We start from the raw sequence: 12,393 nt of genomic DNA on the forward strand, positions 1-12,393 counted from the left end.
ACCAATGGATACTCCAGGTGCAGTTGTGGTTACCTATACTGATAAAGAAGTTGAAAGCACAAATTATAATCTTTATAGAATGTTTGCAATACTGATATATCAAAGAGACTTGACAATACAAATTAGCATATCAAGTAAATGCAATGGAAAATAACTTGTTTGAAAGACAATAGCAAATGTGACTATATTAATACATCACTTCTCTCTTAGATATGAAAGTTGTCCACTTACATAAAGAGCTGGGTAGTAGTGTTAATATTAGAACAATTCAAGAAATAAAATAACCAGGAAAGTATATTGTGGAATTTGCCCAAGTATTTCCAATAATAAAAAAAAAAGTCTCAGATTGTATCTGACGGTAAGAAAAATAGCTATTGTTTATTTTTAAAAAAAAATTCCACACAGTTTCGGTGCAGAATATGACAATTGCAAGTTCACCATAAATCCCTATGTTGAATGTGGATGTCAGAATTTAACATGTTTTGTAGGGATGGGTCGATATGAAATTTCGGCCGATACCGATAAAGTACCGATATAAAATTTTCCGATACCGATAACCGATATTCTACCAATCCGATATAAAATTAGAAATTGCCCTTGAAGAACCTGAAAGGTTCATTGACCTCTTTAATAAATGTGTGTTTCAAGGTGACTGCAGTACAAGATAAATTGCATATTTAGACATTTACTTTTTAGAAAGTAGGGCATGGATATTAACCATAAAAATTACAACAAAATGGCAGAATTTTGCACTAAATTATCAGATAATAATCGATATATCGGATCGGTAAAATAATCGGTAATTTTACCGATATGCCTATATCGGCCGATACCGATAGAGTACCGATTAATCGGTCCCATCCCTAATATTTTGTAACAAATCTGTAGTCTGGAAAAAGAATTGTGGGGATTATGTTCAAAAAACAATGCTGATATCAGGTGGTGGTTATCAAAGCATTCATATCAGATCAATTTAAGTCACATACAATGTGCGAATTAAGGGGGGGGGGGGGGTGCCGGGAATTTCCACCCCACAAATATTTTTGTCCCCCGCAGAAGAATTTATTTTTAATCCCTGCCAGGGATCTTTCTATCCCTGCCAAATGGAATTGAAAATATGTAGTATACAATATTTAAACTGCGGAAGAAACACTAAAAAATCATTTGGGAGAACAGTTAATTAATCTTTAAAACAATTGCAGCCTACTTCTCGTCTGAAGTTCTACTTTTAAATAGCTCATTGTTTATTGTCGTTACGTGCAGAGGTTTTACAAAGAGCTCCCAGAGTAATGCCGTTGCTCTGTCCATTGTCAAATAAACTACGAAAGCTGCCATGGCAAGAAGAGCTGATTTCGCCAGCTTTATTCGTTGGGAGGTATGTAGATCACATTTCTGGCCGCACGCAGTTATTGAGTTGAACGTACAATAGATATTTGGTCAAGTTTTCTCGGTGTTACTAGTTCAATAGCTCTTTTTGTGTATGAGTTTGGGATTTTCTTAGAATGTAAATATAGTGTTTCTAAATTACTTCTAAATGGTATAAGATTTAATGTCCTAGGTATTTAGAATTGGAAGGCAATAGTAGAGTTTATTAGCTGGTAGCATATACAAATTTGCATACCTAAAAAAGCCTAGCCCACCCCCGCTAGAAATGAAATCACAAAAACGACCCCCCAAAGCAAAAAGGTTAATTCGCACACTAGTCACGTGTCATTAATGAAGCATTGAAATGTAAACATTTTCTTTCTATAATGACAAATCATTGATGGCTGTTACTAGTGTTCTGACCTGAGAATGTGTTCCCAAAATTGCAACTTGTGACTACATTGAAATTAGAGAATACATCTACAACAAAAAATTCAACAAAATTGCAAAGTGTGTTTTAGAGAAAAGTCCTCTACATTACAAAAATCTACCGACACCAACAAATTCATAATTTATATAATCTAACAAAATAACTTGAATTTCAATGCAATGTACAAAACAAATGTCGCTTTGAAAAGCAACAATGCATAATAAGTATATGACTATTAGTAAATGTTTCACAAATTGGACAATACATCTTAGTTCATTCTAACACCATACTATAGGGTAAGGTAACTTGATTTCCTGCCACAATAGGATCCACACCACTTGGTGTCAGAAAGCCAAGAAAGTTATACTTAATGCTGTATAGCTATCTACGTATCTGTATAAAAATAACACACTTGCACACTACATAAAATAGTACAGCTACCTTGGAAATTTTATATAACAATGTATGAAACGAATATTAAAAAAATTACAAAAGCTCCTTTTATAACTTACAAATTATTACGCTTCAGGTACAAGTACTTTTAGAAAAGGTACACCGTCAATAGTGGCAGTGAGTAACCTTCTTCATAGTCCTGCTGTTATAATACAATGTTTGTAAACTTAGCTTGAGATCTGTAATGAGGATATGTGCCAAAACGCTGATTTCACTTCAATCTGTTGGGAGATAAGTATACAAACAAAAATAAATGTTACAAAATGAATGACAAGTGCATACAGGGTGATCCAAATTTATACACACAATACAAATATAAATTCAAAAAAAATCTCCATACTTGGCAACTACATTAGTGTGAGGTCACGAGCAGACAACTGAGCAAGATTGAGTCCAAACAAACCCATCGTGTGGTGTTTTCCTATGCAATAGCATTGGATTTTCCTCAATGGGCAACTTTGAAAATTGTGACAGCAGGTATGAAATAAAATTGTGATGTGTATCATACATCAATGTAACGATGATATTTCAGGGAATATGTTGATATATTACACATACCTTACAGAGGACAAGGAATAACTGGAGTAAGAATTCAAATAAAGTGGATGCTCCTAGTCAGCAGCCAATAGGTGGTGGTGCTGCTGCAGCCACATGAGGTTGTTTGGTTCCATCAGGCAGTGGTGTGGAAGTTGAGCTTTGAGAATGGGATGGTTTCTTCAAAATGCACGATTTCCTTTATTATACAGAGTGTCCCACTCATAAGGGGCCCCAGAAAAAGTATTATAAAATTCTTAATAAAAGAGGATATGAAACCAAATTTGTACATGACATACCTTTATGGTTGAGAAATGAAGGTACATTACAAGAAGTGCTGGAAGTGACCTCCCCCCCACCTGTACACACAGTTCAACACGGCGCTGCATGTTCGTGAAAGTTCTCACGTAACTCGTGAGGCCAGGGATATTGCAGTACACGTGGTACAGTGATGAAGCGTGGTTCCACTTGTCAGGATACGTGAACTCGCAAAACACACGTTTATGGAGTAGTGACAACCAGCATGCAATCGTTGAGGAACCCCTTCATTCACAGAAGGTGGCCGTGTTCTGTGCATTATCACAGCGGCGCATCATCGGGCCAATTTTTTTTGACACTACTGTCAACAGTGATGTGTACCAGGTATTGTTTCATGAATTTGTGAACCAGTTGGATGACGAGAAACTGACATTTGGCTGGTACCAGCAAGATGGGGCAACATGCCACACGTCTGACGCGAGTATGGCTGCGGTGGAATCATTTTTCCTTGACCGAGTGATTTCGAAAGGATTATGGCCCCCAAGGTCACCAGACTTGGCCCTGGACTTTTTTCTGTGGGGTCACCTTAAAGGTAGTGTGTACAAGAACAAACCACGCACCATTGACGAGTTACGTGAGAACATCCGCCGTGAAATCCAGGCAGTCACGCCGAATACTCTGGCAGCAACATTCACACACATGCAGTGCCGTGTTAAACTGTGTATACAGGTGGGGGGAGGTCATTTCCAGCACTTCTTGTAATGTACCTTCATTTCTCAACCATAAAGGTATATTATGTACAAATTTGGTTTCATATCCTCTTTTAAGATTTTTATAACACTTTTTCCGGGGCCCCTTACGAGTGAGACACCCTGTAATTCACCGTAACCTCTCTAAGGTGCACGGAGGATAAAAATCATGGTTTTTGGCACCATACATATGATTTTTTTCTTTTATATACAAAGGCTTTTTCTGGTAACCGGTCCTGTGAAATATTTGAAGAGTCTGATTAAAGCAAATAAAAAATTATATGTAAATATACATTTTTCTGCTTCTGATCCTGTATATATGAACCTATGGAAATTGTTGTTGAGTGTGTTAATGAAACTAGTAACTTTTATTTCAGTGAAAATAAAACATTCTGGATGTACTATATAATTATAAATTATAGTCTTTGTAGATGAATTTTGGTAATTTTTTAATGATAGTTTCTAAAGTATCAGATGCCATATTTATGGTTTAACATGATTCGTATTTTGTGTATTATTCTACACAAGTTTGCATTTTTTCCCTATAAAAATTATTGAATTTTAAATCGAGAAATTTAAGCGTATTTACAAAAATGTACATATTACATTTCCTTTCGTATGAGCTTCACCCCACAAGTACACGTATTTTGTTTCCTTTCTTTTCCTTTCATAGAGCCTTATAAACACCATTAAATGATTACAAGATTGATGTACTTTCACCAAAAGTGATTTTGATATGTAGGGCCTGGGACTTTATGTCCTAAAAAAAACTGTAAAATATGTATGTAATTATGTCATATAAATTGGAAAATATGTCAGAAAAATGCAGAAATATTCCCAGTAAAGCCAAAAATATGCACAACAGTACTCTCGAATTTCTCCCATAGTAGAGTAGGGGCTGTAATGTACCGAATGTTATGCTTACTTTTGACTGATTTTTGTGAAAAGCGAAAAAGACAAAGAAATGAGAAGGAAACTACTTCCTGTGCAACAATGAGAGAGAACATTTTTCCTCAATAATGTTTGCATTGCTATCAATTGTCAGTGGTACAAAAAAGTGGGGTATTATGGTTCTGTACTAAGAAAAGACGGCACCTTTCTTCCTCCGCAATTTCCATATCCTGCCATCGACAATATGAACTATCCGTTGTGCTAAAGCTACGAAAAAAAAATTATGAAATAATCGGTTATGTGCGAGAGAATTACGAAAGTATACAGAAATATGTCTTATTACAACAAAATTGAAGAAATATGTTGTAAAAACGCGAAATTGGTGAAATATGTCAAAATATGCTTTGGCAAGTTTGTCTATTTCTGCTGATTTTCATCAGATATGTAAAGATCTCACCCCAATATTAGATCCGAAGCCAAATGAAAAATATGTTATAACATAAAGTCCCGGGCTCTACTGATATGTATCTACAAAATCATTATGTACAATATTCTGTAAATTATATATTTAAAGTGCTTTAAATCGAGATTTCAATCAGCCTGATTTAAATCAATCCACCTTGTTAAGGTATCTGTATTATTCGAAAATATCATATTTACATAAATGTAAGACACACATTACAATTTTAAAAATTACCCCATGTGACTGAAAATCCTATCGCATAGGGAAACACCACACGATGGCATAGTTTGCACTCAATCTTGTTCAGTTGTCTGCTTGTGATGTCTCCACTAAATGGTCCATTCCCCAGACTTCGCTCCACCAGAATTTTTTTGGGACTGGGGGGGGGGGGGGGGCAGCATAGGGTGAGTCATTTGGAAAAACTGTGTACCATCATAAACTCTAGAACATCCCTGGACAGCCTGCATCATTTGTGAGAGAGAGCTCTCATATGCACGTGTCGAACTCACAGCAAGCAGCATTGTAAGGGGCAGAAAGGATGCAACAGTGTTGCCAAACACTTATGCACAAAATACACAGAAGCTGACATAACGTTACACACACACACACATTTAAAAAGGGGCCTCCCCCATGGCGCAGTGGTAGCGTCATTGATCAATGACACAATAGTTGGCAGATAGCTGTTGATGTGGGACATAATTTTTAGAAACGAGAAGAAATTTCTCAGACTACAGAACACCATTTTAATAAATCAAAGTTCCAAAATAATTTTTACTTTGTGCTACAAATACAAGTGTTTTTAGTTTCTATCTTTGATAAAACATGCGTTATAACATTTATGTATTTATTTCATTTTGCTTTTCTACCACATTTGGCTAATCATGATGATGAGAATGAATCCTACGGAGATGAAGTTGATGGACATTCATGCAATTTCATAAATTTTCCCATACAATATTAGAAAATAATTTATAAAAATTGCACTGGCCAATATTGACACTGCCTCACCCCTAATTATTAATATAAATATTATTCTCCTTTATAATTTTTTCCTCACATATTTTGCTCCATAATTAATGTTTGAGAAATTCTTCCTAACTTACAGAAAAATTCACTCAGGAAAAGTGTTGTGCCTACATATAAATTGCAAATTTCACGTACAAGAGTTTATTTTGCTTTATGTATATTTTATAACATTTTGTGGCAAAATGGGGTAAGAAAATGCACTTCCTATTCTTTAAAATCAGCTAAAATTAATATCACAATAAGTAACTTCACAGTTCACATTTCTGTAAAAAATGAATTATCAATGTCAGCAACTGAACATGTAGGTCTCACAGGACCTTGTTTTCGAACATTTTAAACTGAAATTGCTAATTAAAAGTAACAAGCAATTTATAATTATTCATATTATTCTTGTACACTGGTGAAACTTGAAATATTGCCAATAAGAATAGCTTTTATATCAGTGGTATTTTAGTGTCATGATATCAGTTTGAAAGTTGGCCATGAATACACATGATTAAGAATTAAATTCTAATATTTCCCAGACTACAAAAATACAAACACGTATTGACTCTAGTACAAAGAGATGTACCAACCTTTTATCTATGCAGTTCATAAAATGCCCCATCTATGAAGTCAAGTGAGGCATTCCATCAAGTACTCTGGTCCAATCAAATCCAAGAACTCCATTTTCTAATTGGAGAATATTAGATGTGGGTAGTGAACTCAGTAACTGTTGAAATGGCACATAACGCTGCAATGTCTTTCTGTCCCCAATAACAATTAATTTATGCTTTGCACGTGTTATGGCTACTGTCAATCTCCGTTTGTCACTCAAAATTTCACCATCCTGAAACAAATATATTTTATTATTAATGAAACAAAGTGACTGGAACTAGGTGTAAGGGAGAACAAAATATACAATTTACTTTTTTCCTTCATAAAAAAAATTCAGTAGAGTGGAACAATGTGATTCTTTCCCCGATACCAATGAAAGTGCCAATATAAAATTTACGGATGTTCTACTAATCCACAATAAAATTGCAAATGTTTCTTGAAGAACATGAATGGCTTGTTAACCTTCATAATTAATATATGTAGCCAGATGACTGCAAGGTTTTTCCCTTTAAAAAAGAAAACTGCATACTATTTAGACACTTGCTTTACAAAACCAAGGTATGTGAATTACATCTACAAAACTACAGTGGAACTACGATTTTACATTCCCGGATTTTACATTTTCCCATACTTTAATTTTTTTTCAGTTTGGACCTCTGAAAAAACGTAAATCGAGGTTCCACTGTAATAACATAATGGCACATTTTGCACTAAATTAGCATATTTTTCGATGTCCCCTATTATTGAATACTGTCCACTTACCTGGACTGATTCTATGCTCAGCTTTTTTACTCGTCATAGAATATGTTCATTAAGATTTGGCACACACAGGAGATGTACTATGTAGTGTACAGTGTTTCAAAGACAATAGATCCCATTGCGGTAGCACTAGCAGAGACGATTAACACAGGTAAAACAGTATGAGCAAAAAATCAGGCAATGGAAGGCTAGTTCGGTAGCTCAGTGGTAGAGCAATGGCATGGCATGCCAGAGACCTGGGTTTGAGCCTGCATTTTTCGCTGAAATTCCTACATATAAGGTATGCCCAAATGAAAAGGAGACTACGGTTATATCTAAAGAATATTATATTACAGAATATTTGCATTACATATTGTGTAATACGATACCTACACATAATTGCCATTGATGTACTAATCACAGCACGTTGGAAGGGAGTGAAGGCTCCAGTGTAGAAACTCCTGGATTGCTTACGGATCCAGTTCTGCACTTCCTTGTCACAGGTGAACTGTTGACCTTTCAGTGATTGTTTTAAGGGACCAAAGATATGGAAGTCACATGAGGAAATATCGGGTCTGTACGGAGGATGTGTGAGGACTTCCCATTGAAATGATCTCGGCAGGTCGAGGGTCTTCTTGGCCACATGTTGCCTAACGTTGTCCTGGAGCAGCACTATCCTCTCTGCGCTGATCTGGAGGAATCCATAATGCACCCGTCTGCACAAAACAACTCTCACCAACTGAGGAAACAGCAGGCGAAGCCGTTTGCTACAGCTGCAAAATGGGACAAACACCATGCCATCTATTGGCAAACATTTACCTTCTTCGATTAGATACAACGCCGCTACAGCAAAGGTCTCCTTTTCATTTGGGCATACTATTAGAATACGTTCTCTGAAACACCTCCATAACAAAACAACTATTATGTTGGTTTTGAATATCCAGCCACAACACACTTGTGAACTAGCACACATGATTTTGTGTAGAGAAAATTTATACACTAAAACGTAATGTTTCCACCCTCTAACAGGGTCTTCTTCAGACAAAGATTCACAAATGTGGTGGAAACATAACGTTTTAGTGTATAACTAGAGGCAAATATTTTTGGTAATTAAAAAAGCAAAATTTCAGTACAAAAACAAAGTCGATTTCGGGTTCAAAAGCGGTAAATAAAATGAAATTTCAGTGTTATAGCGGTGAATAATCACATGAAAAGTGCTATATAAAATGACATTTTGGTTTTAAAATTGTGAATATAATCCTAAGTTTGATTTAAAAACTGCACTTATTACACAAAATAAACTTATCCCTTCTAATAGCACATTTATGAAGTTACCAGAGTATTAAGTTTATTCCTGTGTAAAGGGGTTTATTTTTGCTTCTCAAATAATTACAGCAGAATTAATCAATTTTCCGTGAATTGCATAACTCACAGGATACTTCAGACTTCAGAAAGTGTCACGTCGGTATATAAACAGTAAATTTCGTGTTTAAGAGTTAATTTCGCTTTTTGCAGTTCATTTCGCATTATTTCGTGACAAAACATGGTCACAAAATGCATCTCACACATGGACGTCTGCAGAATTTTTTCCAGGGAGGGGCAACGAAGGTATTTTTTTCCAGGGGGGGGGGGGGGGCAAGGAAGGCATATTTTCTCCAATAATAGTGTTGTTCCCTCAAAAAACATTGCTTAAATTTGAATGTATCATATTCATGCAATAATTAACATACATTATTGCAGCTAAAATTAAATTATATGCGAAAAATATATAATTTTTGGTTGACTTTCATTTTCCATGGGGGGGGCATGGCCCCCCCTTCCAGATGCCCATGATCTCACACCTTTCAAAAACATGAAAAATTAACAAAATACATACATGTGTTTTTTCACATTTCGTTTTTTCGTCAAAAACGAAATATGCATGCCCCTATGTATAACTTTTTTCTACAATAAAATTTGCTTTGATCAGCATTTGATTGTTTTATGAATTTTTTACATAAAATCATCAATGTTAAAATTAAAACCTACTTAGTCAATTAATTTTCAAGTAACCACAACACCAAAATTCTCTATGTTTTCAAATTACAGCATTTTGGTAATACTAATAAAACTTATCAACACAACACTTATCCATTTATCACTTATCAACTTGGAAAACTACGCAGAAGTAAAAATATATCTTACTTAGACATGCACACACTCACACCTGTATGAAAGCAAATACCGATATTTACAGAAGACAGAGAGGTACCATGTCCCGACAACATGGATCTGATCTGGATAACATGTTGATCAGAGAGCTATTAAATTGCAGTATTTTACATTGTGCTTATCGAAGAAAAGCTTTATGAAACCTTGGGGCTTGGAAAGGTATCAACATGCTGTGTGCTTGAGTTGAAGGGACTTGCACATCCAATAGACAGTGTAGATAATTCAACTCTTCAGCTAATCGCTCAGAAATTGTTAAATTGTGTGTTTATAACTTGTGTGGTTTCGAAGATATTGCAACATTAAAAATGTATTGATTGTAACCTTTCAACTGTCTGATTGACAGATGGTCCAATCAAAAATACCACAAGAGAAAGACCTGGCCAAATTATAAACTAAATTGGACAGTCATTTGTTTATTCCTTTCACAGCCCCTGCTTGTGTCCATGTTGCCATATTTATAATTCCTTGCTTCACTGTTAAAAAAGAATTCAAAGACGTTAAATATTACATCTCTGCTTTTGCTGTGAATGGTTTTACTCTTCATGATAATACAAACACACTGAATAAATGTGATGTGTCAAAAATGTTTCACATTTTGGCAATGCAGGGGCAGGATTACATAGCAAGCAGGTGAGTGCATCACCCACACTCCCAGGGTTCAAAATTCAATGACAGCACCGGAGGGTTCTCTTTTTGGTAGAGCAGTATGTGGTGACATCTGTTAGATCTTCAAATTTAGGAAATTTCTATATTGACAGGTTACCTTTGTGTGTTACCTATCACAGCAAACAAAACAACTGAGGATTTCTAAAAAAATACACAGGGTGGCCACTCTAGGGCCATGATACAATTCAAGTATAATTCCCAGTTTTCAAGGCAAGCTTTCCAATAATTCAAGGGTCCAAGCAGATGTTTTCTCTATTCCAACCTTACGTATTACAGCCTCGCATCACCCACACACATACATGCACAAATATAAAGGGTTTGTGTGATTCCCCAAGTGTATCCAAAATTTCTAATTCGATTAAATTAAACAGTATATACCGTAGTTCTTCGAATCGAAGATGCCATCAAATCTAAGGCACACCTGAATTTTCGCCTAATTTTTTCCGAAAAAAGAAATTCTTTGAATTTAAGGCGCAGGAATATGCACAAAGATGTTCATATTTTAACCTTTGTGGTGTTTAATTAAACATTTATAGGGTACATGTTTATTTGTTTACAAATACCTATACGGTACTTTACCTTGCAACATTGGTAACTTCTGTTTTTACATTTTTTTCTTTATTTAAACATCTATAGGGTACATGTTTATTTGTTTACAAATACGGGATACGGTACTTTACCTTGCAACATTGGTAACTTCTGTTTTTACATTTTTTTGGTATATTGTATAGGGATGGAACCGATTAATTGGTACTCTATCGGTATCTGCTGATATAGGCATATCGGTGTATCGGTTTATTGGTAAAATAATCCAATATATCAATAAATATCTGATAATTTAGTGCAAAATTTTGCCACTTTGTTGTAATTTTTATGGATAATCTCGATGCCCTACTTTAAAAAAAAGTAAATGTCTAAATATGCAGCTTCTTTTGCACTGCAGTCACCTTGAAACACACATTTATTAAGGAGGTCAGTGAATTTTTCAGGTTCTTCAAGGACCATTTTTAATTTTATATCGGATCGGTAGAATATTGGTATCGGCCAAAATTTCATATCGGCCCATCCCTAATATTGTATATAACGTATATTGTAGTATATACATCGAATATAAGATGCACCTGAATTTTAAACGTCTAAAATCTGACCAAAACCTGCACCTTAAATTCGAAGAACTATGGTATATTTAATTTAAGGTGCGGAGTTTACATGTGCAATTTTGCATACTCAGACTAGAAATACATCAGTAAATCACAAATGTTACGGGATATAGTAATCTATGAGAAATTGTCACTTGTATAAGAATTTCAAATTCAGTTCATCAACTTCACGATACCTTGCAATAATCTTCTGTACATCAGATAGACTGTTCTGCAAAGGACACTAACAAAGCAAACGGATTGAGAGAATTCTGCTCTATTATCCACGCAGCTCTCTTTTCTTTTTCTTCCTCGATAAAAATAAAAGCTAAACCGTGAAAAACGTGCCTCAGGGCATTAATAAATATGTATTAATTCAATGGAATTTGGACTAATTTTTCACGTCTACGGAGAAAAATTCAAGCAGAATTCACACACAATTCCCAGTGTTAATAATTCATGCATAATTCCTGGAATTCAAGGGATTCCCGGTGAGTAGCCACCCTGAAGTAAGTAATGGCCACCGGAGCATGAACTATAACCTACCTTAACTTCACAATTTGTAGTGTCGTCAAATTTTATGGACTTTGTACATGAGTAAATTATCACTTCCTTATCCCTCCCTTGGTACTGATCAACTGTGTTCACTTCCACTTCACTCAAGTCAGCTTCAGTTGGCTTCTTATTGTCGCAGTCATCTGTGACATCTTTCGGGTACCGGTCATCAACTAAAAGCTTCTTAACCAATGCAACTTGAGCTCGAAATGGTGAAATGATACCCACTTGACTCATAGGAACACCTCCCTGTAATATAAAGGAAAAATGAAAACAGTTCTGGACCTGTTGTGGGGCTGTTGTGATGTGAAGTTCAGT

General features: G+C 35.4%; 1 protein-coding gene across 2 annotated transcripts in view; it reads right to left on the minus strand.

Moving 5' to 3' along the window:
• Window positions 1-1,008: 1,008 nt before the first annotated feature.
• Dna2 (DNA replication helicase/nuclease 2) overlaps window positions 1,009-12,393 on the minus strand; it is a 65,333-nt gene continuing 53,948 nt past the window's right edge. Inside the window, exons 15-17 of one of the 2 annotated variants that reach the window (XM_083140240.1) lie at window positions 12,067-12,324; window positions 6,745-6,998; window positions 1,009-2,469 (exon numbers count right to left, since the gene is read on the minus strand). In XM_083140240.1, the coding sequence (XP_082996366.1) occupies window positions 6,777-6,998; window positions 12,067-12,324 (480 nt within the window). In that variant the 3' untranslated portion in view covers window positions 1,009-2,469; window positions 6,745-6,776. The remainder of the gene's footprint in view (window positions 2,470-6,744; window positions 6,999-12,066; window positions 12,325-12,393) is intronic. The other variant, XM_083140239.1, reaches the window with a different exon arrangement.

Source organism: Lepisma saccharinum, chromosome 18, assembly GCF_977018435.1.
Source record: "Lepisma saccharinum chromosome 18, izLepSacc3.1, whole genome shotgun sequence".
NCBI lineage: Eukaryota > Metazoa > Arthropoda > Insecta > Zygentoma > Lepismatidae > Lepisma > Lepisma saccharinum.